The 25746-nt window shown below is 47.8% G+C and overlaps 10 protein-coding genes across 13 annotated transcripts; 5 read left to right on the forward strand and 5 right to left on the reverse strand.

Moving 5' to 3' along the window:
* Positions 1-637: 637 nt before the first annotated feature.
* On the forward strand, positions 638-2802 carry E1B28_011232 (uncharacterized protein; the record flags this gene model as incomplete). The annotated part of the gene is made up of 12 exons (XM_043156245.1): positions 638-833; positions 895-1024; positions 1087-1112; positions 1183-1348; positions 1415-1679; positions 1734-1851; positions 1908-1921; positions 1983-2232; positions 2287-2311; positions 2363-2485; positions 2549-2698; positions 2757-2802. The coding sequence occupies 12 exons, from the start codon at positions 638-640 to the stop codon at positions 2800-2802; spliced, it is 1509 nt and encodes a 502-aa protein (XP_043006030.1).
* A 500-nt stretch (positions 2803-3302) lies between these two features.
* On the forward strand, positions 3303-4212 carry E1B28_011233 (uncharacterized protein). The gene is made up of 4 exons (XM_043156246.1): positions 3303-3547; positions 3608-3704; positions 3768-3961; positions 4031-4212. The coding sequence occupies exons 1-3, from the start codon at positions 3417-3419 to the stop codon at positions 3852-3854; spliced, it is 315 nt and encodes a 104-aa protein (XP_043006031.1). The 5' UTR covers positions 3303-3416; the 3' UTR covers positions 3855-3961; positions 4031-4212.
* Positions 4213-4310: 98 nt separating this feature from the next.
* E1B28_011234 (uncharacterized protein) lies at positions 4311-5451 on the forward strand (the record flags this gene model as incomplete). The annotated part of the gene is made up of 3 exons (XM_043156247.1): positions 4311-5159; positions 5223-5250; positions 5306-5451. 3 exons carry the CDS (start codon positions 4311-4313, stop codon positions 5449-5451), a joined length of 1023 nt encoding a protein of 340 aa, XP_043006032.1.
* Positions 5452-5703: 252 nt separating this feature from the next.
* Positions 5704-7702, reverse strand: E1B28_011235 (uncharacterized protein; the record flags this gene model as incomplete). The annotated part of the gene is made up of 11 exons (XM_043156248.1): positions 5704-5802; positions 5864-5881; positions 5949-5994; positions 6045-6280; positions 6342-6401; positions 6458-6511; positions 6570-7017; positions 7083-7138; positions 7187-7309; positions 7379-7400; positions 7455-7702. 11 exons carry the CDS (start codon positions 7700-7702, stop codon positions 5704-5706), a joined length of 1410 nt encoding a protein of 469 aa, XP_043006033.1.
* A 99-nt stretch (positions 7703-7801) lies between these two features.
* Positions 7802-9809, reverse strand: E1B28_011236 (uncharacterized protein). Its single transcript, XM_043156249.1, has 7 exons — positions 9495-9809; positions 9295-9439; positions 8957-9242; positions 8828-8899; positions 8687-8771; positions 8264-8634; positions 7802-8202 (listed from the first exon to the last, which is right to left on the reverse strand). Exons 1-6 carry the CDS (start codon positions 9697-9699, stop codon positions 8408-8410), a joined length of 1020 nt encoding a protein of 339 aa, XP_043006034.1. The 5' UTR covers positions 9700-9809; the 3' UTR covers positions 7802-8202; positions 8264-8407.
* An 89-nt stretch (positions 9810-9898) lies between these two features.
* E1B28_011237 (uncharacterized protein) lies at positions 9899-12651 on the reverse strand. 3 transcript variants are annotated; one of them, XM_043156250.1, is made up of 12 exons: positions 12086-12651; positions 11895-12024; positions 11807-11832; positions 11587-11752; positions 11259-11523; positions 11074-11191; positions 11002-11015; positions 10693-10942; positions 10618-10642; positions 10426-10548; positions 10224-10373; positions 9899-10162 (listed from the first exon to the last, which is right to left on the reverse strand). In XM_043156250.1, exons 1-12 carry the CDS (start codon positions 12276-12278, stop codon positions 10117-10119), a joined length of 1506 nt encoding a protein of 501 aa, XP_043006035.1. In that variant the 5' UTR covers positions 12279-12651; the 3' UTR covers positions 9899-10116. The 3 variants fall into 3 exon arrangements, with proteins under 3 accessions (XP_043006035.1, XP_043006037.1, XP_043006036.1); XM_043156252.1 differs by having other exon boundaries at positions 10426-10642; XM_043156251.1 differs by having other exon boundaries at positions 11807-12024.
* An 821-nt stretch (positions 12652-13472) lies between these two features.
* E1B28_011238 (uncharacterized protein) lies at positions 13473-17215 on the forward strand. Its single transcript, XM_043156253.1, has 4 exons — positions 13473-13978; positions 14031-14707; positions 14759-14820; positions 14874-17215. The coding sequence occupies exons 1-4, from the start codon at positions 13593-13595 to the stop codon at positions 17184-17186; spliced, it is 3438 nt and encodes a 1145-aa protein (XP_043006038.1). The 5' UTR covers positions 13473-13592; the 3' UTR covers positions 17187-17215.
* On the reverse strand, positions 17123-21106 carry E1B28_011239 (uncharacterized protein). The gene is made up of 15 exons (XM_043156254.1): positions 20771-21106; positions 20513-20705; positions 20240-20456; positions 19887-20188; positions 19759-19832; positions 19505-19709; positions 19309-19449; positions 18758-19252; positions 18610-18690; positions 18442-18562; positions 18187-18380; positions 18030-18132; positions 17939-17977; positions 17743-17877; positions 17123-17693 (listed from the first exon to the last, which is right to left on the reverse strand). The coding sequence occupies exons 1-15, from the start codon at positions 20827-20829 to the stop codon at positions 17590-17592; spliced, it is 2463 nt and encodes an 820-aa protein (XP_043006039.1). The 5' UTR covers positions 20830-21106; the 3' UTR covers positions 17123-17589.
* A 1016-nt stretch (positions 21107-22122) lies between these two features.
* Positions 22123-23684, forward strand: E1B28_011240 (uncharacterized protein). Its single transcript, XM_043156255.1, has 3 exons — positions 22123-22257; positions 22315-23097; positions 23158-23684. Exons 1-3 carry the CDS (start codon positions 22147-22149, stop codon positions 23569-23571), a joined length of 1308 nt encoding a protein of 435 aa, XP_043006040.1. The 5' UTR covers positions 22123-22146; the 3' UTR covers positions 23572-23684.
* On the reverse strand, positions 23547-25315 carry E1B28_011241 (uncharacterized protein). Of its 2 annotated transcripts, XM_043156256.1 has the most exons (10): positions 25254-25315; positions 24989-25206; positions 24849-24936; positions 24751-24799; positions 24643-24695; positions 24569-24585; positions 24176-24512; positions 24045-24120; positions 23835-23990; positions 23547-23778 (listed from the first exon to the last, which is right to left on the reverse strand). In XM_043156256.1, exons 2-10 carry the CDS (start codon positions 25199-25201, stop codon positions 23739-23741), a joined length of 1029 nt encoding a protein of 342 aa, XP_043006041.1. In that variant the 5' UTR covers positions 25202-25206; positions 25254-25315; the 3' UTR covers positions 23547-23738. The 2 variants fall into 2 exon arrangements, with proteins under 2 accessions (XP_043006041.1, XP_043006042.1); XM_043156257.1 differs by having other exon boundaries at positions 24989-25315.
* Positions 25316-25746: the final 431 nt, after the last annotated feature.

Below are 25746 nucleotides of genomic sequence, written 5' to 3' on the forward strand. Positions count from 1 at the left end.
TAGAGGGAAGTGATTTTAATTCTAGCCATCTGTTCTCACACACAGCCTGAGAGACTGTCGTGGACCACTTACTTCACCGAACCTTGGCCTGTTCTATCCTTCTTCTCCTCGCGTACCGTTAATCTTGCATGCGAATGATATGCCGGCCCTGCATGTGACTAACTTGGGTGACAGGATCGCTCCGCGTTACTGAATGGTTGAATGTCCTTTTACGGCTACCCGCGACTCGACCATGTCCGTGATGAATTCGACGATGATCATAACAGTATGAGAAGTCCAACTTCACTATTTGCATGTGCTACGGTGCCCAGTGAGTCGGGATCACAATAATGGCTATTCTGATGATTTGACGTTCGTCTACATTTAGGTGCGTAGTTCCATGACTGACTCGAGCGATACTGGTGTTGGGCCGCTGCCATACGCTCCATGCCCTTCATTCAATCGTTAATGACTGTCCATGGGAAATGATATTCATTCAATCGACACACACTTCATACTTCCTGTCTACCCACCCGTGGCAGTGGGAAGAGTGTTCAGTCACCGGGACAAAAAAAAGGACCTTCCACGCTGCCTACATATAACGTCGTCTTCCCAGTTGACCCCTTGACCCCCTATACCCACTGCTCAGCACCTAACAATGTTTACAGCCATTCCATTTTGTCCCCTTGTAGCCGTGTCTCTGGTCATTATCTTCGTGTTTAACTCCCATCACAGGAACCGAAGAAAGACACATTACCCTCCAGGACCCAAGCCCCGACTTCTCGTGGGAAACTTCTTCGATTTCCCCAAAACTGAACCATGGAAAGTGTATCACGGTTGGGGGAAAGTTTATGGTACGTCTTTCACCTCAGGCGGAAACTACGAAAAGCTCAGACTTGAACCCTTTTTGTGTAGGCGAAATGATACATCTTAAAGTCCTTGGACAACATATAATAATCATCAATTCTCAGAAGCTTGCTGATGCGATGTTCGAAAAACGTTCTCGAATCTATTCAGATCGCCCTCTTTTCCCTATGCTAGACTTGTGCGTAGATCACACTAATCTCAATGCACTTCCTGTTCTCATCTAGTACACCCTTTGGATAGGATGGGTTGGTCAAAAATGAACACTGGTATGATTTCTCGATAGTATGCCAGACATTTACTTTCCTGACCACTCGTTGTGGCCTTGTTATTGCCCAGCTATGTTGCGATACGGTCCAAATTGGCGGATGCATAGAAGAATATATCAACAGGGATTCCGGGCTAATGTTGTTCCAGACTATCAGTCTATCCTTTCACCAAAAGTTGGCCAACTCCTGTCAAACTTGCATCAAAGTCCCGATCTGTTTTCGACCCACATAAGGGGGTGTGTCTTTCTATTTTTACTCTTTCTCGGTTCAAGGGTTTACTCAGAAGTGAATCATAAAATTAGTTATGCCACAGCTGCTATTCTCGCAGTAGTATACGGCTACGAAACCTCATCATCCAACGATACCCTCGCCCAGATTACAGAAGAGGCGACCAGGACAAGTTCGGACGCGACACATGCTTCGGCGGCTGTGGTGAACCTGTTACCATTCCTCCGCCATCTTCCCCTCGAGTTTCCGATATTTGAGTTCCAACGGATTGCACTAAGAACACGAAAATTACTGAAAGAAATGCGGAGATTACCTTACGAATACGTCAAGAACAACACGGTATGTAACTCTGGTCCCTGTCAGCTACGCAGGGTCCTCATACACTTACTTCAGGAAACCAGCAGTGGGAAGTTTTCTTTGCTCGGAGATCTTCTAGAAAATCACACCGCCAATGGCGGAGACAAATACCAAGAGGACGTGATAATAGATACCCTCACTACAGCTTACGCTGGTAGGCCAATCAATCCTCAACTGTTTCAACTTTGTAATCACAATGTAAATTCTTAGCCGGCCAAGAAACAGTGCGTTCCAACGAAAACAACTTTCAATTCAGTGCTTCTGTAACTCACTCGTGGCGGTTAGACCGTTTCTCTACTCACGGCATCTCTCCTAGCTATGGCTCTTCATCCGGAAGCACAGAAACGGGCACAACGTGAGCTCGATACTGTCGTAGGAAAAGATCGGCTTCCGTCCTTTACTACGGATCGTTCAAATTTGCCATACGTTGAGGCCGTCTTACGCGAGACACTTCGTTGGTCACCGAGTGTTCCGCTCGGAGTTCCTCACGCGGCTTTCTTGGACGATACGATAGATGGTTATTTCATTCCAAAAGGTTGGCAATTTCTTTGTTCTGTTGTCTTGCCTTGTTACTTACCAAGTTATATAGGTACTCTTGTCCTTGGTAATACCTGGTAAATATCGTATATTTATACCACACATCAGTAACTATAATCTGTTTCTAGGGCCATGACTCGGGATGAGTCTGTCTACCCAGAACCAGAGTCTTTCATTCCGGAAAGATTTCTGAGTGGAGATGGAACACTCAATGAGGATGAAATGCTACTCTCGTTCGGCTTTGGGAGAAGGTGAACAAGCTTGACTGAGTTCCACATAGAAGTGCTATAATCTCCCCCATTTTCTCCTCCCAGGATTTGTCCAGGTCGATACTTCGCAATCTTGACAGTTTGGACAGCAATGGCCTCGATTTTGTCACAGTTCGAAATTGGACAACCTGAGGATGAGGCGGGAATGCCAATCAAAAGTCTGGCTGATGTCAAATATTCTGATGGTATAATCAGGCATGTATCTTCGGTCGTGCATTTGTCTAGCGATACTCATTAGCTGCCTTTCTTCCAGTCTTCCCGAACATTTCCGATGCATGATAAAACCGCGGAGGGAGTGAATTTGCCACTGATGTTTCGTATTCATGTGTAATATAGTCACGCCTACCTGTTCGACTGACCATGATATGCAATAGGCGGATGCCAAGTCCGTTGGTTGTTGTCGAGCCGAGGTGTGAATGTAGACCATTCGAATCTCCGTGCTGCTTGCCGGATAGCCTGCCAAAACCTGTGATCCTTCCCTCAGGTTCTTGACAATAACGACGGGAAGCGAATGGACGATCGGAAAGAAACATCGCGTCTCGATTCCAGTTTCCAAGCTAAGGAAGATCCTCTTTTTTTTGTTCCGAAGCACACCCTCCTGGGCCTCTTCTTCGAGTTTCGGATTTAATTATAAACGCGGACACTCTCGGCGAGACGGTTTACACTCATCCTTTCCAATTTTCGAGTCACGAGGAGTTGGTTATCGAGTGTGAACTGCTTGAGAATTCCCAAAGAAAGCGGTATCAAGGTCCTTGTTGAGGACTGTGTAAGTTGACCCTGATTTCAGTTCACAGACTCGCTGACTAAGACCACGATCGTCAACACCTCCACCTGCGACCTCCACTCACTATAAGTATCATATCAGACAACGTCGAGTTCATTTTCGCACATAACTGAAATCTAACGACAAGATATGGCCCCGTCTTTGCAACATATCCTTCGGCAATTTAAACTAATCGTCCCTGGAGGAGCTGCGGTATATTACTTTGGAACGTTGATGGAGTTTTGGAGGATTCTACAGCATGAAGGAGAAGATTGGGGACGGTACGTCTTGCTGACTAGCTTGTCCTGCTGACGGTTGACTTCCTTTTCTTTCTTTCAAAGGACGTCAGCATTTGGAGCACTCATATTAGGCTGCACTACGATATTACTCTTTATTTATGTCTTGCTGACCCCCTGGATACGCGGCGTTGAACCCGACGTATGTGTGCCCGACAACCTCTATCCAGAATTCGATGTTGATCTTCTTTTCTTTTCCGTACAGTATCGCTCTTGGAGGGAATCAGGCATTCTTTCTTCAGTCATTCCCGTATGGTTTACGAGAGAATTATTTCGGTCGGCTACTCTCTAATATTTCTGTCTAGCTTCTAACGATGACAATAATATCGGGATGGTTGCTGTTGACAATAACGTTAATGCGTTACTCAGAATCTGGTTTTTTCCAGAGCGTGCTTGGAGGTATGATCCATGTAATTTCCTCTTCATTGTCCTTTCAATCTTCTCATTTTGTTTCTTTTTACTCTACAGCCTGTGCTGTTTACGCGTTGACATTTGGCCTCCTTGGTCTGGTCCCTGCTCCTAAAATACGCCGCGGGTGAGGGTCAAAATTTAGGTGGTACACCTTTGTACACTATTTGCACGTCTGTGTAGATACTCAGACAGTTTCGACGCGTTTTCGCAATGAATTTCGCAACGAATATTTAGCTCTCTTGAGAGCGTGAGAAATATAGTACTTAACTTATACTTACAGCGGGGCGCTGTCTTTGACACTCATTGCTCTCCAGCTTACACTGCTCATTTCGTTGCAATGCACAATGGATATACGTCTCCTCCAATAATTGGCACGAATAATCCATTTTCAAGCGATCCAATGAATCCACATAACCGTTTCCCAGAAATATCTGCTTCATCACCTTCTCCACCATCGCTCAGTCCGCAGTACACTTCATGGGTGCAACCCGGCGGCGGAATGCAATCGCAACAACCACAGCAGCAACAACAGTATTACCAAGCATCATCCCCCCCTCCTCAACAATTCAATACCGCCGGATACGCGATGAACGGAGGGAGTGGGTTCAACACCGACTTTAGCGGTGGCAGTGGTGGGGGAACGATGCCCCAACCAACTGGATTTCAGCCGACCAGCAGTTTTGGCCAGCAGCTCACTTCTCAGATTAACGGGAGCAGTTACGGGTATTTGAACGGACAGCAGCAACAACCGCAACAATCTCCTCAATCGACTTATAATCCGGCGCAACAGCAGCTAGCAAGTCCGAGTTATATCGCTCAATTTGATCCCTATTCCTCGATAGGACAGGGCTGGGATGGGTCGATTCAGAGTAGCATGGTTCAGAGTTCTCAGAGTCCTATCGGACAGTCGTCTGGGAGCAGTTCACAAACTACGACTACATCGAGATCAGTTTCGGGAGAAGTTCATCCAAGAGAGTATATTCGAATGCATAAAGCTGAGATCGAATCTTGGGATTCGTACGCTTGGAAGCAACTGTTGAATGGGTTTGACACGCTAAAGGAGGCATGGCAGTCGCGGAAGAAAGAGTTAGAGGGGAAAGCGAGTCAAGTGCAGACTCAAGTGCAGTATAGTGGCGGGGGATATTATGCTGCGCAGCTACAACACGAAGCTTCACGTCTTCAAGGGGTGCGAGTTTCTGTACTCTTATTCCTGGGATTTTGGAGAACGCTCATGGTCTTTCTCCTACAGTTGGTGAAGGAAGCTGATTCCAAATTTGGTGAGGACTTCGAGTTGGAATACATTCTCATCCGTCTCTGACATTGATATTGTAGAATCTGTGGCGGCATCATCGTTCCAGATGCACGAAGTCTTCCAAAACTATCGTCAGTCCGGCGATATGGCCAGCAAACGTCGAGTTCGAGAATCTTGTAATGCTGCTTTACAAGCCTTGCCAGACTGGCCATCGCACCTTTACTGATGCTATTGCCACACTCACAACTCGGAGTACCATTCTCTTAGTTCTTTCGGTCCTTATTTGGTTTTCCGAGTCATTATGTACAGTTCAACTCGTGTTATTTAGCTGGATAAATGTATGATGTATCTACTCTCTATTTCGGATTATTGTATTTGGCTGTACTTGTTGCAATGGTGTGTACACTGTCTCCTGGACTGTTCCTTCGTTAAATACGATAAGTAATCGAGATTCGTACATGTCGTGAGGTGGCCATAGTTATGGACAGATGTTCGGATACAGTCTATCGGAAGGATCCTTGGGTATCCAACCACCCTCTAATCCCTTCTGGTAGCTCCACTCGTCCGCAATCTCTGCCTGTGAGAGGTCACGGTCAAAATTAAGTGTAGATGGTCATCACGATGAGAATGATCTTTACCTTCCAAGTCCAGTATACCTAAAAAAGTACAAAGATCAGAATGGCCTCAGAGGTCGGAACGGGCCAGAGAAAAAAAGGGACGAACCCATCCTTGAACTGCCTCTCCGACGTCAATTTGTGCTTCAAAATATCTGTAAAGAGACTGAGGTCAAAAGGTCAACAAAGTACGCTCGCTACTTGCCTCCGAAGGAAGGTCTTATAATCATTCGAGAAACCTTTATAACTTCCTGTGAATGTGTCGCACGAACCAAACCTGTGCATATCGTCTTGTACCCTGGTGCCTTCCCAACGGATACCGACACCTCGTCCATTCAGATATTTGGCGCAGTCGGTCACTGCATTTGACCATTCACCCATGACCGTCCAGAGGTTGTTGGTGGCGTAGTTGATATTGACGCTCTTCAAACCACAGGTGAACTAGATGACACCGTTGAGATTAGGAAGTGAAATCTAGGGTTGGGGAGGTGGCCGGCTTTACCGAAACATGTTCATCGAAGGACCGAGCAAGCTCTTGGTTGCTGAAGATTTGGTACTGATGCTGTCGTAATGGTTAAAAAACCTCGAGTTCGAATCGTGGTGATAAATTGTACAAACGAAATCCATCAGAACGCCTTCTGCACTCGGAGGCTTCATGAAATTTCCCCAGTTCTGGGCAATAAATAACCTTCAGTTCGAACGAACGGAATGTGCCAAGAAAACGACTTACTTGCACTCCCTGAAACGCATCTCCTATCATAACACTGAAACTATTCCCTCCAGCTTCTCTGACGGCCTGATAACCGTCTAGCCAAAACTGCCTTGTAATGTCCAACCACTGTGACGATCGAAACCCAGCAGACTCGTTCAACAACTCCACTACATCTATCATTCCCCCAATCTCTCTTGCAATGAATTTGAGTGTGTCAATCGTCCTCGAGACGTTCGCGGAGTTATATGCCCATCGTGGATCGTCAGTTCTTTGACCCGAGTTATCATATCCGTTCTGTGAACCGGGTGCGCCGTGTAAATCGACGATAACGTGAACGTTGTGGGCTGCAGCCCAGTTCAGTCCACGTAAAAGGTATGGCCAGGCTCCTGAAATGTATGGTGATACGTCCGTAGGACCAGTCGTGTCGCTGGATGTTAGCGGAACAGACCAGTATCCCACCGGTATCCTGGAGGGCGAGAGAGGATGGAAGTTGTGAACGAAAGACTTGAGAATAGATAGAAATTAAGATACCGAACGTGGTTCAAACCAGCTTCCTGGATTTGTCGAAAATCGTCTTCTGTTATCCACTATGTGAACGTTAGGATAAATTGAATTACTTGTCGCTGGTTGCTCACCGTGTCCCAATGGTTTTGTAATATCTTGCGCATTTCTTCATCATTTCTCTTCTGCCCAAGCGTGTATTCATCCACAATCGAGTCGTCCCCTGTATTGTCGAAAATACTGGGTGTTATCCAAGGCTGCATTTCAGGAAGTAGAATAACGAAGCTTAGATCAGGATCTAGTTTTGGTAGCAATCGGTGGCATACCTCCAAAACCAACCAACCTCCTCTATATAGAGGACTTTGAGCAAGTTCCCGAATCCTGAATTGATACACGACTCACAAATTCACCCCTCGTACAGGTGCTACGCCATAATTGAACGGTGGCCGCGTCGGTACAGAGCTCGGAGAACTACCACTAGCATTCCCATTGCCACCCGTGCTGGTTGGAGATGAACCGTTCCCGAACGTCGTGGTTGATGGAAATGAAGGATCGTTGAAAAGATTACGATTATTTGCTCGAAGTCGACATTGTTGTTTTGCATTTACGAGAGGTGATAGAAGAAGTAGTAGACCCAACGGTAGTAACATGGTGAGAAACGCTCAGGATTCTCATCCACAGTAAACGGAGTGTTAATGATGGTTCTGAAGGAGCTCCAAATCTAATAACCAAGTTGGTCATAAGAACCAGTTTACCACGAGGCATCGCGCGGCCTCAACGTTTTCAACCACGATTACATGATTATAATACCGAGCGTCTAAGTTCCAGAGTTGACCGTGACATTTCGATTGACTTTACATAGGGATGCAAGACGGCTAAACAGCCACACCGGTACATCCAGTAGAAAACAACCACTCTCCGCCCACATGAGCATGATCAAAAGCAAGTCTGTTCTTCTCCCAACGTGAAACCCAGGTCACTTGAGATGCATTCGGATCGCCGTATGGAACACGAACGCCGCTCATCCAACCTTGCATAAATTCTTGGGACACCCGATAATTTTGAGCAGGAGCAACGAGGTCGTCCCACTCCAGACCATCTTGCGATAGTTCAGGAGAGACTGCTCGCAGCTGAGCGGACGATGGAGCTTCTACAAGCGGGGCAATCAGGGATAAGACATCAGTTCACAAGTGGGAACGAGCTGAACTTACCAGAGTTCTTTCCAGTCCAAGAGGACTCCGAAACAGCTGGATCTTCGACGTCAGCGGGATGTATAGCGTCCGGAAGTGGCGGTAGATGAATCGGTTCAGGTACCTACACGATTCAAACACCGAATTGAGCACTCCATGTTGCAATCATAGATGATAAAGAGCAATGGCAGCCCGGTTGCCTTGCACCATCGCATCGTACACCGTGCATATAGTCTGGCATGCCATTGATTTACTATCGCTTTCACACACCTGCGGCAATGCAAAGTTGGTGAGATCCATTGCATTTGCGGTCCAGAACGCCAAACATTCAATGATGGTAGGTGATGAAGCGTTCCATTCATAGATATCCGTGATATGGGCAGCAGTCCAACCTGAACGCAGTTCAGGACTGATGGAAGCGCAAGCAGCAGGCGTCGGACTCACGATCTGAGAACCTTCCGAAAACCCATTGGTGGTAAGACGTCAGGACGAACCATGGTGTGTTTCTGTGGACACAAAGATCCCAGAGCTAAAGCAGTGTGTTACTCGGAAGTGCATTTATAGCATAGGCAAGGACAGACTCACCCTTCCCCAAAGTCTCTCTTCGCTCTGAAGTTCGGTGGGGTATGCGTGTCCTGGAGCTCGATATGTGGGGTACTGAGAATAATGAGAATAATCGAAACGGAGCATGAACAGCAAGAAAAGAGGACCTACCGAGCGGCACCTCACGAATGCTTTCATATCCTGTGGCGAAAGCACCCAAGGGGGCTGAAATGCTATAACCACTTGCTTTCGTTGAACGACTCTTAACCCGGCGGGATTAAGTCTCCCTATCCCTTCTTCAGATAGTTTCCACATGAAATGCTGGAATATGTTGATATCACCAGGGGAGTGATAGTCGTCTGGGAGGGAGAACCGCCATTTTTTCAGTTCGGGATGTAAGAGGTGCATCGTGCGTTCCACGGTGGTAAGAGGATAAGTATCGATCCATTTGAATAGTCTGCACATGATCAAGCTCAGGCCAGAAAGGAGCAAGCGCAATTCGAACCTACCGTGCAATATTGTCGGGTCGCGTCTCTTTGTATAATGGAATTTCGTAGCGGGATGCATTGGGACACGGTACTGTGAGGGAGACTCCAGATACGGGATCTTCATCGTCTTCTTCCAGGGGTCTCCGGGGAATCTTAGATTCTGCCCCTGGTGTCGTGAATCATCTAAGTGAAGGGGTTCTGTGAGGTAACGGGCTGCTCACAAGTTGAAACCGCCGTCGCAAATTGACATTCCTCTTGTAGAAGGTACATGCTCTCCAACCGTCTCCAGCTTTCCGGTCGCACTTTGAGGTTATTTAGGTGGCTTTTGTGACCTGGTAAGGGCATTGGTGGGGAGTTTGGATTGTGCATCATTTTGGGGAGTATTGCCTCCTGCAGATACTCTCTCAAATTGTCGGTTCCACGCATTGCGGGTGTCTAATATGGCAGGTGGTAGGATGAGGAAGTAGTTGTGCATCTATCAACATCCTGTCTGAATTTATAGTGGGATTAAGAGAATACGGTTGGTAATGACTGTTGTTACCTTTTTGGAAGGTGTTCAACTCGACAAGGTCGTTTCATTAAGTACTTACTTGTTATAGTCTTGTTTTCATCCTAGCAACCGTTTGCGGGTATGTATTGTATTCAATGGTCTTAAGGACCGAGATCATAGCATATAAGGATGTTAACCGACACAGGAAACCGTTGCACTGTAACATTTCGACTGTGAAAAGGTCCTGTGACCACTCACAGGACGAGATAGATTGATAGAGAACAGGATATACTATAGCCATAGTACATCGAATTCATTCATTTTTGGACACCTGCATCCGATACAATTACAATTCACTTCGTCCGCGGTTTTATCACACATCGAAAATGACTGGGTTGGCTGAAGTAAAGCACATTTATGAGTATCATCACTAGACGGGTACACAACAGAATATACATGCCTTATCAGACCATCAGAATACTTAACATCAGCCAAACTTTTGATTGGCGTCCCTGCCTCATCCTCAGGTTGTCCAATTTCGAACTGCGACAAAATCGCGGCCATTGCAGTTCTAAGTGTCAAGACCGCAAAGTGTCGTCCTGCACAAGCCCTAGAAGGAGTTAACATCTAGAATCCCGACTGAGAAGGCTGTGGTTACTCACCTTCTCCCAAATCCAAACGCTACCAACACTTCGTCCTCATTACACGCTCTGTCTTCTGTGAGGAATCTGTCTGGGTTGAAAGACTCTGGTTCTGGGTAGACAGATTCATCCCTAGTCATGGCCCTAGAAAGAAAAGAAGCAGATTATAGTTAACGATGTTGAGGATCTGTGGCCTATGTGTACGATATTTACCAGATGTTACTGATGACGGTAGTACCTACTCATCCTGATAAATAAACAAGGAAAGACAACAAAGGGGTCGCTGACCTTTTGGAATGAAATAATCATCTATCGTGTCGTCCAAGAAAGCCGTATGAGGAATACCGAGAGGAGTAACCGGTGACCAACGCAGCGTCTCCCGCAAGATGGCCTCAACGTATGGCAAATTAGAATAATCCGTAGCATAAGACGGAAACTGACGGTTTCCTATGACAGTGTCGATTTCACGTTGGGCACGTTTCTGGATATCCGGGTGAAGACCCATAGCGAGGAAAAAAGTCACGAGTACTGAAGACGTCTAATCGACACAAATGAGTACAGATTATTCACTTGGAAATTGTTTGTGATGAAACGCACTGTCTCTGCGCCGGCTTAGAGGTTTCACTGGACGTCATACAAGAGGGAAACAGTTCGAAAGGATCGGCGCACCTGCGTAAGCTGTAGTGAGTGCATTTCTTATTAGGTCTTCTTGGTGGTCGTCCCCGCCGTTGACCGTGTGTTTCTCGAGAAACTTTGCGAGTAAAGAAAAGTTATCCTTTCCTGTCACCTGTTCACACGAGTATGTGAGAACCCATGTAGAAACATAGTAGCCAGCAGGGGGCATAGTTACATACCATGTCGTTCTTGACAAACTCGTATGGCAACTTCCGCATTTCATTCAGTATTCTTCGTGTTCTTCGCGCGATCCGTTGGAAAGCAAATATTGGAAACCTAAGGGGAAGATGGCGAAGAAATGGCAAAACGTTCACCACAACTGACGAAGGATGGAAAGAATCCGAGCTTGTCGCAGCTGCCTGTTCTGCGATCTCAACAAGCTTGTCATTGGATGGTGAGATGTCATAGCCATACACCGTTGCGAGTATAGTAGCTGCGGCATAGCTAGTCCCACGGATTTGTCAGCCTTCCGAGTCTTGAAGAAAGGGAAAAAGAATACACACTCACGTCCTGGTGTGGGCCACAAACGAATCTGGACTTTGGCGCAAATTTGACGAGAATTGATCGGCTTTTGAGAATAGTATAGGCTGGTAGTCTGGAACGACAGCGGCTCGAAATCCCTGTTTGTACAACCTTCGGTGCATCCGCCAATCCGGACCATACCGCAATAGAGCTGAGGAATACAATCGATTCTAGCAATCAGGGCGCAAAATCTTAAGGACCATACCGGTGTTCAGCGTCGTCCAGCCCATCCTACTCATAAAGGCGTGATTCAATGAGAGCGGGATATGCTCGGAATAGGATCAGCCACGCACAAGTCCATCATAGGGATGAAAGGGCGATCTGAATAAATTTTTGAACGCTTTTCGAGCATCCTATCAGCAAGGGTTCGAGAGTTGACGACGACTATGTGGTATCCAATAATTTCGAGATGGATCAGGGCGCCTAAACGAAGAGGTTCAATACATCTGGATTTTCTTCGGATTTCACGGACACAGACACATACCATAGAATTTCCTCCAATCGTTATAGACTTTCCATGGTTCAATTGTGGGGATATCGAACAAGTTCCCTACGAAAAGTCGAGGCTTGGGTCCAGGAGGGTAATGTCGTTTCCTGCGATGGGAGTCAAGGACGAAAATAATGATAATGGCCAGAGTCACGGTTACGAAGGGCCACAACGGAATGGCTATAGACATAGTCAGGTGCTGACCGGAGGGAATTCAAGGGTAGATCATGGTGTCGACTTTTTTATATGCATGTAGCGTGGAATCCTCCGGGTGATAGAAGATGGACTTTGACATTGGTTCAAGTTCCGCTGTCTGTCCCGAGGACTGCGAGAATCCAATTTGCTTTACTCCTACGTTCCATATCATACCCTTCGTTCCGTGAATTCGTAAATGGTTTCCGGGGTCCATGGCTGGATTCTTCAATGGCCTGGCTTGAACGCTTTCAATCTACTCCCTGCCTCATCTTCAGGTTCTCCGTTTTCAACTACGACAAAGATAATGCCAGTGTCTCAAGCATCAAGATCGCAAAGTGTCCGAGTCGTCCAAATCGAATTCTATGGTGAAAGAGAAAAAAAGAAAAAAAAAAAGATCACACATACTATTCTGTTTAGGGATATGCAACATTTTCGAGTACCACTTCCACACACCACTTACCGTATCAAAAATTTGACTCGAGTATTTTAATAGTGCTCAAAACGTTAACCTGAATTTATGAGGATTTTAGGATAGCTGTAAGAAGCCTCGGAGAGTGTCCGAGGGTGATTCGAGAAGTGCAAAGCGTTTTGTCACGTATCGTCACGTCCGGCAAGACTTCGGCAAGTAGCAAAGCTCGCGCCAGGCCAGCTCACTGCCGTCTCGCTTACAGGTCGATTTGGGACCTCTGCTGTATCGTTTGGCTTATTCCACACTACCGTTCACTCCCCTGCCTCTGAAACCTTGTATTTAATGCGAGTGTTTTCGTTTACACTTAACTACGTATCTAAAATTTTGAGATATATTCCGGAATGTACCGTTCCTGGGCTGTCACGCTGTAATCACGACCAGATCTGAGCTATATTTTAAATTTCATTTCATATCCTTTGTCTTTCAGTGGTTACAACTGTACATACAAGCTCATGTGTAGTCTACGGATCCTACAAAAAATTGCCGAGCCCACAAATAAACAGGAAGACCAAGTTTTATCCAATTTTGCATATCCTTGTCATTTGCACATCGGAAACCAGAATAGTAGCACGTTTGGATGAAAGTCCGTACATGGTTTGTTCGCCTTCTTCTGGACCCGGATATCAGTAGCATTTGATCCTCATTGCGTCCCCATCAGTCAGAAAGAAGACGGACACCCGGTGGTTTGCAGATAGATACGATCACGTGGTGAAAAAAGGGTTCGCGTCCAACGTTTGAAATTTGAACGGTGACACTCAGCAGCTGCCTTCACCTGCAACAAACGTTGAGGCGGCGGTTCCTCTATCGCTCCGTTTTTATCTCGCTCACCTGGACTTAGGAATGCCTTCATCTTCAAGTAAGGATGCATCGGAGGAGGAGCTTCATCAAAAGCGAGCAGAATTTGAAGCCAAAGTTGCCGCAATCAGTGAAGAAGACGACCCACTCGCAGTCTATTATGATTTTGTGCAATGGGCTGTCAAACACACATCCTCCAGTGAATCAAAGAGCGGGTTAGCGGGGATTATCGAAACGGCTACGAAATCATTTCGCGATGACCCGCTTTACAAATCGGATCTTAGATATCTCAAGTTGTGGACTCTTCGCGCTCGTCAGGTGGACATGTCGACTGCGTTGGGTTTTTATTCGCAGTTGTTGAAGAATGGGATAGGGATATCATATTCACTCTTATATGAGGAATATGCCAAACTTTTGGAAGCCAAGGGCCGGTGAGCAAACAATGTCCTTCTGTTAATCCAATCGTATGAAGCAGATGTGCAGGATAAAAGACGCTGATACCATATTCCGCAAGGGCCTGAAGCGTCAAGCTCGACCCACTGAACGTCTCAAGAAACACTACTCGGTGTTTCAGAAGAAACACAGTATTTCATCCGAGTTACCAACATCTTCCAGCAATCAGATTGAGGCCACCAAATCCAGACGCACACCGTCCACATCGTCTTCTCCGAATGTTCTCGGGACACCGGCGTCTCGTTATGCCTTGATGCTTGCACCATCGGAGCCTGGAAAGCGGCCAGAACAGTTGGAATTTCATCTTCCTTTACTCTATACCGAGGAGCATGGCGAATTTTGCATCGAAGAAGCCCGGGCTCGCTCGATGGGGCTTCTCGGAAAGCAATGGCCCCCTTTACCCACAGGTTCGGGAAAGGCAAATCGGTCATCACGATTGACAGTCGTGTTCAAAGACGATAGAAACACTCGTTCTCTAAAGAGGAAGAGTATGGTGGGTGGAGCTGAACCGACCGTAACTATCAATACGAAAGAGGCTTTGGCAGACGTCTTTGGGATGTATAACTCTCCTGAACGGACTGTCAAAACCATGGTCGGTAGCAAGCACGCACCTGTCACTAGAATAGACGCTATCGCTCCCTTTCCTTCACAACCCAAAACAGTCTCTCCATTATCCTCAGAGAATGCGTCGCAGAACAGCAAATCAGGTACGTTTATTCAACTATAATTCTGATTGTCTATCCTGAAAAGTTTCAAAGCGTTCCGGCCGTTTATGGACGAAAACTCAGGTGCAAAGAAGAAAGAGAATAAATCGTCGCCAGTACGTCTGTTCTTTTTTACTGCTTTGAGAGGGCAACTAACAAGTCGGTCAAGTTCGTGCCTTTCGTAGACCCTGAATCCAATAAGCCGCCGGCCAGGTCAGCTTTCGCGGCGAAAGACCCATCGAAGACCTCTCTCCTAACAACGACCGACGAGCCTAAGCCATTCACATTCAAACCATTCCAGCCGAAGAAGCCTCTATTTCGAGACGGATTCACAGAAGACCATGGGAAACCCAGCTCTAAACCGACCCATGAACGAGCGAGGTCTCTTCAAGAATCAACGTCTGGAGACCCTGTCCGTCCCAGTAGTTTCTTGACACCATTTGTTGACGAAGATAACAAAACACCGTTTAAGGTTTTCAGTCGTCCCAGCGAGGGCGAAAACGCTTTCACGCCCAAGACACCGGCATCTCTGATCCCCCCAGCAGGGCGCGCGTTTATACCATTTTCAGATATAAAACCGACATTTACACCGCATAAAGACGGTTTATCTGAGCCAAAGCGTACACCATTTAGCGTTCTTTCACAGTCTGAAGTGACGGTGGAGAAGGAAGAGATACGTGACTATGACCAAGATGTGGATCATGCGCCGGAACAGGAGGACGAGGAGACAGCAGAGCATGTACTGGCTGAGGAGGAGGGGGAGGAGGAGGAGGGAGGGGAGGAGGAAGAACGGGAAGGAGGAGAAGGGGAGGAGGAGGAAAGGGAGGAGGAAGTTCATGACCAATATGAAGTTGAAACTCACGAAGGGGTACAATACCAAGAGGACCTCGCGCCCGATGGTCAATATGACTACGACGAAGGCGTATCGTACAGGGATATACCCTTGGGAGGGCGTTTCGGACAATTCAATGTCATGACGCCTATCACTGAACGTACGGTCGAGTACACTAGTACACGATCGTTCTTCAGTACTCCAAGTGACAAGCTGAACCGAATATCAGAAGATCCCGACACTATCCCTGAAGACGAAGCTGAAAGAGTGCTGCTGGATGATGGAGCCGACGTAACGGAGGATAGATTTGCCAACGACCGTCGGCTTCAGCCTTTTAGACTTTTTGAAATACAAAAGGATGACGCCAGTGTGACGGTGATAGAGCAGCAGACGAGCAAACTGAGTCTTGCAGACAGTCTCACTCTGTCATCTCGATTCCGGCCGGATAATCCTTGCAATCCCTTCGACCCACCCATCTTACGTGTGTTGCTCTCTCGATTCCAACCTGACCCCCACTACTGCAATCTTACTGCACAGGAGTCCAAGCGATACGAAGAATTGCAGAAATTCGCAAAGAAACATAGGAAAACCAGCGGGAACAGCGTGTCTCTTGACGTTGGCGGAATTTACTCGCTGATGCTCGATGGCCACAAATTCAATGTCACCGAAAAACTTGGTGAAGGTGGATTCGGGACCGTGTTCGCAGCTCGTGATTTAGGTGTACCAAGACCAGACGATGACGGGGACTCTGATGAAGATGAGGATGAACAATCCTTGGTCGCTCTCAAAGTAGTAAAACCTCGGAACCTTTGGGAGTACAACGTTCTCCGGCGGCTTCACACAGCACTTCCTCCTTCCCAACGGCGCTCGCTGGTCACCCCGTACGCGCTTTATGCATACAAGGATGAAAGCTATCTCGTCATGGATCTCTGTCCACAAGGAACTCTCCTCGACATTGTGAACCGAGCAGAGAGCGCTGGCGTATCCCAACAGGGTGCATGCCTCGATGAACTGCTAGTGATGTTTTTCACGATTGAGCTTCTCAGAATTCTTGAAAGCATGCACAGCGCGGGATTCATTCATGGTGATCTTAAAATCGACAACTGTCTGTTGCGATTAGAGGACATACCTGGTGGTAATTCTGCTTGGTCCAGCGTGTATCAACCATCTGGCGAAGGAGGTTGGAACGCGAAAGGTCTGAAGTTGATCGATTTTGGGAGAACGATTGATACCAGGCTATTCCCTGCCAACCAGCAATTCATCGGGGAGTGGGAGGTTGACGAGCGAGATTGTCCGGAACTCCGAGAGGGGAGGCCTTGGACTTTCCAAACTGATTATTTTGGACTTGCGGGAATTATCTATTGCATGTTTTTTGGAAAGTATATCCAAGGGGCATCGTTAACGCAACTAAACGGTAAAACCAAGATTGCCACGCCGTTCAAGCGATATTGGCAAACCGATCTATGGACGAGGCTCTTTGAGCTATTATTAAACCCTACCCAAGCAAAGCCTGATGGACGTCTGCCTGTTTCTGAGGAAATCGGGGCCCTGCAAAAGGAGATGGAGGTGTGGTTGCAGAACAACTGTAATCGTGCGGGTGGCACGCTGAAAGGTTTACTCAAGAAGGTCGAAATGTCCTGCCTTCGATAGCGACCGCTGCACTCATTACATTCCTTCCTTTTTTGCTTTTACGACTGTCTTTCTTAGCTATATCTGGACAGGTGTAGTATTGTACTGTTTCCAGTAATCCACAACATCATGACTACTAATGATAAGGGAGGCAGACTAGCTACAAACTACATTCCAATCCTCTGGCCTGATAATGGTGGGTGGATGGGTGTCGAATTGAAAGGGAACCACAAAAGGAGGGAAAGAGACAGAAGAGGACTCAAATCAGGTGAAAACAGATTGAAAACAACAGCAAACGACACAACAACAGTGTTACGGGGTAGTCCACCCAACCCTAAAATGCGCCCAAGGCCATACGAGATACGGAACGGTCAAACCACCCTCTCGCGCGGACGATCCTTTGGCCCCCATGCATTTTAGGGCACTATGCATGTCCGCCCATCTGCACCGGGGGCGCTGGTGCACCTTCATACGGGTGCGGTACGTTGGGAGGAGGCATCATCATCGGATAAGGAACTGCATGTTGAACTGAAGGCGCATTAGGTAAATACCGGGATGAACCGCTGAAAGAACATACGTTGGGGGCTATGATGATAGTAGGGATGGGCATGTGCTGGAATAGGTGTCGGGGGCATAGATGGTCTGGGTCCTGCACCGTTGGGCGGAGGTGGATAAGTTCCTGGAGGTGGAGGTGGAGCCATGTAGGCACCGGCTGTTCATGTATTTCAGTAACGAAACGGGAAAGATCCTCTATCGTATAGAAAGTCACTCACGCGGCATTTGTCCCATTCCAGGGGGAGGGCCATACATTGCTGGTGGTTGGGGGGTTAAGTAAGATGGTTTATGGCCTTGCGATAAACTTACCATTTGGTGGAGGCATACCGGGAGGATAAGGCATAGGTTGCATATATGGTGATGGCATAAAGGCACCTGGCGGACCAGGGGGTGGCATACCAGGCATCATAGGCTGTTTGAAAGAGTTAGCTGTCGTTGGCATCGGCACCCCTACGAAGAAGCCAACCTGTCCGGGATAATAGGGTGGGTAGTACATATATCCGCGTGCTGCCGCTTGCGCCGCAGAGTCCTCTTCGTACGAAGGAGGAGGGATAGCAGGGGCCATGGGAGGAGCCATGTGAGGCGAGTGTTGTTGAGGGGGATGCTGGGGAGCAGGGAACATTTGCATGTAACGTTTGCCGGTGTAAGGCCAAATACCAGCTAATGTAGCACCGCCGGACAATCAGAAGAACGCTTATGATCTTAGAAAACGAACACTCACAAACAGCGTGGGCATCTGTAACCTTTCCGGTCTTGAAAGGATTGAAATCATCCTTGACATTAACAGGTAGACCCTTCTTAACTGGTCGCGATCCAAAGAATTGGTTCGGGGTAGTAGGACCCTAACGAAGAATTAGTCGATGTCTTCCTTCGTTCAACATACACTCACAGCAACTACAGCTTCCTTGGGCTTGGGTGATGCGGAAGCGGATGCAAGAGTCTGTGTCGATGTGCTGGGAGATGCGACACCCTACGAAAAATCAACATTCAATCAAACGCACACAATCTTTTCCACATACAGGAGTGAAGGCACTGGCCTTGGGGTTTGGTCTAAACGAAGATGCGTTGACATTCAACCTATTATTGGCCGCCGCTGCTGCCGCTGCCGCATTGGTTGCAGGACTAGGTGATGTAGATTTCGTTGTAGACTGAGTCGTCGGAGGCGTAGCACCGTTTGTCGTAGGCGCCTGCGAATTTTGTTTTGTCTTCGATCCCCTGAATGCTGGAATAGGTTGAATATACATGGCCGGTTTTTGAGGCTTGCTCGACTCCGTTTTGGAATTTGCGACAGTGGCCTTGGCAGGACCTGGGGCAGCAGCAGTATTTGCAGTGGGTTTACGAACGGCTTCCATGACTTTGGCACTTGTGAGCTGTGGTCCACGGGCAGGAATTTGCTGAGTGGTGCTGGAGGGACCAATCTGACGCGCCTGAGTCGAAGAGGCGTCCTTGGAGGACTTCTCTCTTATCTGCTTCTGCTTGTCCTCGTCTTTGGCCAATATCGAAACCAAATCCTCTGGAATGGGCTTGTTGAGCTGAAAATTTGCTAGTAAATATCACAATATTTGAGGTGACACTCAATTCTACGGACCTTGAAACTCTGGCTGAATTTGACCAAATCTGCCATTCTCTTGTCCATCTCACTCTTTACCAATGCCTGCCTCTTCTGCGTCAGTCTTTGTTTTTCATTGGTAACAAAGTCCCGGAAAGCAGGTAAAGGATCTGCAGGTGGCTGTACAGGCACTCAGAACACTGACAGCGTGGACCTGTAGAGCTAATAAGCATACCTTCGAGTTTGAGGGAGCAGGCGAAGGCGATGTTCCTTTCGACGATGACGCTGATGCGTCTGTTTGCGATGAAACAGCAGCGCCATCAGGGGCATTGACTGAAACCTTGGGCACGTCTGCCTTTGGGGCATTTGCCGGAGCCGCGCCTGTCTTCCTAGCACCTGGTGGTACGTAGGCGTTGGCACCTCGAACGACAGCACCATATCTAGCAACTAGTCAGTATGCGGCAAGCCGAACATGGCTCGGGAACGCACTTGTCTTCCTCGTTGATACCACTGTCATCCGCTTGATTCCGCTCTTCCGCGACGTGAGAATTGGATGTCGTCGCCTATGAGTGTGAGGATCGACATGAGTAGATCGTTGTCAGAAACAAGGAACATACACTAATGATCTCATTCGCAATTTTCTGAGCTTTCCGTTCCCTCTCCTTGTAATCAGCAGCATTGCGATCGAGTTTGGTGGTGTACAGGTCTTCATCAAAGCTGGTGGTGATATTGAACAGCTTCTCATTAACAGCGAACTGATCCCATGAGCCATTCGCTACAGCTCCGAAAGTAACATCGTCGCCGAGGCCTCCTGATGCCCCGGCGTTGTTGGAGCTATCGGCAGGCGCTTGCCACGCTTGTAGCTCACGTTCAGTACCGCCAACCTTCCTTGAAGATATATCAGTATCGGTTCGGAAGGCTGTTCCGGAATGATGAGAGAAAGTATCGCTATGGTGTTGTAGCAACTCACAGTCGCCGTTTGTCAGTTTAGCATCGGCTGGTCCAGACTGCCAGGTGTCAATATTGGTCGATGTAATAAAGAGCTGGTCTTTGAGAGGGCTTCCGGTAATGGATATTTCCTTGACGTCTTTGAGTGTAACGCCAGTAGTATCACCTTCGTTATTCGTTGATAAAATAACACCCTCATAACGTTGTCCGGTCTTGGTCAACAAGGTGATCGTTGTGCCCTATGATCGAACGATTAGGCAACTTTTGATGATTCCGGGATGATTCTGCAACGTACCGTTAACCCTGAGAGAGCCTGAATAACGCGGTCACTTGGATTATCTGAACGAGTTCCATTCGTTTGGGCAAGAGGAGAGGAGACAGCGACAGCGCTCTGGTTGGGAACATTGCTCGAGTTGGTGGTAGGGCGAGGAGGATTCGCAGGCGAAAAAGTGGGAGAACCTCTCGTGCCTGACCAGGCTGGAGGACGCCTTGAAGTAAAGTAAATCAAAGTGAACACTAGATAGCTCTAACCCAAGCAAAACTTGACACTTACTGAGCCGAATTGGTTGCACCTTTTCGTTGCGTTTTAGATTGTCGGTTAGCTGTGGCCATCTATAACAAAAGAAAGCCTAGAGAAATGAAGGACAGATGGGAATTTGAAAAACAAGAAAGAGGCAGTCTCCAGACACCGAGCAAGATAGCGAGCAAGTCGCAAAAGAAGAGGGATGAAGAAAATAAAAACGCTTATCTACACGAGGACGGTAACAAGCGAGCAGAGCGGGGCCGACGACGAGCAAGGCGTTGTGGGCACTGACGGCAACTTGGGGGGAAGAACACAAATGTACAGAGCGTCAAATAGCAGTGCTCGCGGGCTTCGGTCAGCCCCTCGGTCACCCCTACTGTTTCTGCGAGGCCAGTACGCTGGTAACGCATTCCTCCACCCCCCTGGAGAAGCTCATTTGACTTAGGAAACGTTGCCTACATGTCCAGGTTAGATCGATAATCTATCAGAATCATCGCAAATTACAAAGGGTACACCAAAATACTGAGTACATCACGAATCGAGCCTCTCGCGAGCTCTATTCGTGCAAACTTCCCTCCGATTTCCTCCAAATATTTCTCTGTGTCTTCCAGACTATCGTTCACTTTAGAATTCGCTCTCGATGGTCGTGAGTTGTGCACGGGTTGTGTCCTATACTTGTCCACAACTGCAGCTGCATGAAGGACCCCGGACACACCTCGAGGAAAGTCCTTACGACATCCAGCGCCGCTTTGTCTTTTCGATATCTCAACAAATGAATCTAAGCGCGGAATTCACCTTGGCCGCTGCGAAGTGAGATGACACGCATTTCAAGGGCAATCGTTGTTTACTCCGAGTGCCACTGAAGTCCTTCTAATCGAGAAAGGATCTCGCCGTAGGGTAACAGTAGTATGTTTCTCCGGGTCATCCCAGTCCCAATTAAAGCGTCGAACCTGTGTTAATTTACCGACTTAGACTTGTTTGATAGCATCTTTGTTTGACGAAGCATGACGGGAGACAGATGGAGCGGATTCAGCAAGCCGTTCGGCCGTGACGAAGAACGATCCGAATGAACAGAGGAGGTGTGTTCTAGGTTATGGTGACAGTATCAGAGGAGAAATATCGAGTTCTGGGTGACTCTACGAGCAGAAAGCAGAGGCTGAAAGCAAAGACCGTCTTCGCTCAGAGGAATGTTAACGAGTGCGGACCCCGCGAACGAGGATTGAAGGCATAGATATGTCCAGGTGAAGGGAACCCGCTGTCAGTTTTTGTTGATGCGCCTTCAGAGCGCGTCCTATACGTGCGTTCCAATAATGTAGAAAGGTCGGAGGGAGTTGCAGTATAAAGTCCTGCTCTAAGGATAGGCGACGAGCGCCTTTTTCGACCTCCTCGGTCTTTCTCTTTCAATAATGAGGCCTGTGGTCAGGATTCTGCGGCCCAGTGCCAGGCATGTCAGACTCTCGTGTAATCCGTCCTGGAATAGATCTTCGAATATTGGTTTAAGGGAGAGTTTAATTCCCGTGCGTTCTTATTTCTTTGAAGAAAGAAAAAAAAAATTGGTTATAACTTCCTTCCAGACGCGTCCCCTTGCACGGTCATTTTCACTAAACCCATGGGCCTCAAAATCACCACAGACCACCTCCTCGGTGCCTTCAATACCAACATTGGACGAGTCTACATCAGCAGCCACTACGCCCGAAGTATCCAGTTCTGAAGTGCCCAACACCGGACTTCCTGCGGGGGTCGACACGAATCCACTAATAGACCTCCTTCCTCAATCTACCCTCGACTCTGCCATTTCTACAGCAATAACTACCACTTCCAACTCAACCTCGGCTCTCCAGCCCGTTGCTGATCTCGCCGCTCTCGGTTTGATAACATGGACCCCAGCCGGCTTCTTCCGCTGGACTCTCGAACTCTGTCAACACACAACCGGTATTCCCTGGGGACACGCCATAATCCTCACATCCGTCATCTGGCGTATCGCTCTCTTCCCTGTTGGCGTCTACTCCGCGAAATATGCCTCCAAAATGGGCCCCATTTCACCAAAACTCCAAGAACTGAGCGCGCAGATGAAAGAAGCGTACATGAAAAAAGACGTCGTAGCTTCCACTTCTCTCGCGAATCAGCAGAAACAGCTCTTCAAAAGTGCTGGAATACACCCATTGGGAGGTATCATTGGTCCTCTTATACAACTACCAGCAGCGATGGGGATGTTCTTTGGGGTCAGAAAGATGTGTTTGTACCCGGTTGAGCAGTTGAAAGATTCTGGACTGTCTTGGATTCCCGATTTGACGGTGGCTGATCCTACTGGGATTATGCCTGCTGTGTTTGGTATATCGATGTTCTGGCAGTTGACGGTAAGTTTTTTCTTCTCTCCATCCTTTTTTCCCTTGCTCACACTCCTTCGTTTTTTTTAGGTCACAGGCCAAGAAATGTCTCTTACTGGACGTCCTCAAGCAGTCCACATCCTCAATCTTCTCCGTTTCCCGGGAACACCTATCATCGCATACCTCATGACAGACCTTCCGTCCGGCCTTTTGTTATCCATATTGACAACCGCCCTCATCACTACCGTTCAAACTCACTTACTCCGGATACCTGCTGTACGAAAGTCCTTTGGTATGATAACACCGCCCGTCCAACTCGGGCCAGATGGGAAGCCGTTGAGGAGTGGCTTACCGTCCTTCAAGTCTACTTGGGTTTGGGCTACTGATAGTCTTAGAGATAGGTGGGGTGAGGCTGCAAAACAGGCCGCGGAGAAGGAGAGGACCAGGAGGGAGGCGTTGGATAGGAAGAGAGGTGTTGGCAGTGGCGGGATTAGGAGGAAGTGACATGATGGTGTCCAACGGCCTGTACCTTACTAAAGTATAGTAACTATTTATTTCTCGTCTTTAGCCACGGGTATGCTTGAACCAGGTATGTCTGCTTGCCGACTCTCGGTCATCCCGCGGTATAGTGTATCTCAATGAATTAATATGATCGAACACATAAGGTTATATCACAGATTTGACTTGAGTTCGTCCGACACCTTTACGACACTGAAAAGGAGGTTAGAAATGGGTACGGAGTTCCTATCCGAGCCTCAAAAACTCACAGTTTACCCGTATTGCCACCGCTGAAGAGCATAGGCAATGCCGTCGGGGCGTTTTCAAGTCCATCCACAATGTGAAACTTGCTCTTGATAGATCCATCCCTGAGACCTTCAGCAATCTCTGCTATGGCTTCGGGATACCTATCCTGATAGTCAAACCTAGACGACGCCGCGATCAGGAGGACATTTCCTAAAACAATCAGGACCACATACACGATGAACCCTTGTATCATTGCACGCTGGGAGATCAGAGAGAGGTAACCGCGAATCCCTTCGGGTTTGGCAGAGTCTGTACACATGTTCAGCACACACACAGAAGGCGAAAACGCGCAGAGGCGACTCACTATACGCAGAAATAGCCCCACACAACGCCACCCTCGCCCCTCTATTCAATCTCCCCAAGCACATGTCCAAAATCTCCCCACCAACGTTATCAAAGTACACATCCAGATATCCAAGCTCTTTAAAGTCCTCCTTGAAAGTCGGGCTCTTGTAATTGAACGCTCTATCGACACCGAGTTCTTTTTCGAGCCAATCGCATTTCGCCTGGCTTCCTGCGATAGCGAAGACCTTGGCACCTGTGCGTTTACCTAGTTGACAGGCGAGAGCGCCGACGGCACCTGCTGCACCGGAGACGACGAGAGTTTCGCCTTTTTGGAGTTTGCCGATTTCTTTGAGGCCCTGTGGGTTGAATCTGAGTTTGTTGTAAGTGATTGGGGGTGGCTGAATGGACGTACGAAGTATGCGGTCATTCCTAGATTCGGGTAAAAGGATGAGGTTATGGACACAAACATATGAAAAGCAAACTGACCGGTCAAGCCGAGTGTGTTTAGGAAATCAAGAGCCTGAACGCCTTGTGGGACTCTAGAAGGAGGGAGATTTGCTTGTGAACAAAGAGTAAGAAGAGAAGTGGGCGTACTTGATCTTCGTTAGGGCTTTCTCTGGAAGAACGGCATAATCACGCCAGCCTATGAATTGTTTAATGAGTGCGTTGAGGGGAACTCTGGAGAAACTTACCGATAACACCAGTCACGACTGTCCCGACCTCCAACTGTGAATTGCTTCCCTTCTCAACGACCCGTCCCAGACCAAAGCCTCTCATCACCTAGGGAATCTCTAGTTCAAAACCCATCCATATTATTAACAAACTAGTTTACCTCGTCAATCTGAACTGGAGGCACATAGCTGCGTTGATCCTTCAACCATCCGCGCATAGCAGGATCAAGCGAGAGATACAGCAGTTGAACGATGACTTCATTCTCTTTGGGCTTCAATTCGGAAAAAGGGACGCGTTCTGTACGGAATGTGGTGGGTGTAATGTTGGTTTCGGGTCTCTCGTTGAGGACGATGCGGGTATAATGGGATGGCATAGATTCTGAGGAAGTCATGATGGGTTTAGAGTGAGAGCAGATGACTACATACACTTCTTATAAAAGACTAGACTTTTAGTTGTGGGCAATGAAGAAGTTCGACCCTGGGTTCATACGGTTCTACGAGTTGCCGGTACACCATTCCCTCTATTTATTTCGATCGCGGCTTCTCTTATTGGCCGTGATGATCAGATTGGCAAGTCAACGAACTTGCTGCATGATATAAAGCAGATCATGATGCAGGCCCGGAGCCATTTCTCTCCGACGATGTGCAAGTAGCCCTTACGAGCAGGTTCTGTTGAAGGCATGAGAGATATTAACGTTAACGGTTGCCAGAGATAACCGGATGAACGAAGCGGCACACTGTAGTCATTAGTAAATCATCACTTTTCCGAATTTCCGTACATGGCACGTGCGTTGTGTGCAGTGGGCTCCTTTTGCTTCTCGCTCTCATACGTTCGCAGACCGACCTTTCGTCGTACTAATCAACATTGTGGACTTCAGTTCTTAAGCCAGAGAAAGGATTATCGACTCCCGTGTACTTT

The sequence above is a fragment of the Marasmius oreades genome, chromosome 7 (genome assembly GCF_018924745.1).
Source record: "Marasmius oreades isolate 03SP1 chromosome 7, whole genome shotgun sequence".
In the NCBI taxonomy this organism is placed as follows: domain Eukaryota; kingdom Fungi; phylum Basidiomycota; class Agaricomycetes; order Agaricales; family Marasmiaceae; genus Marasmius; species Marasmius oreades.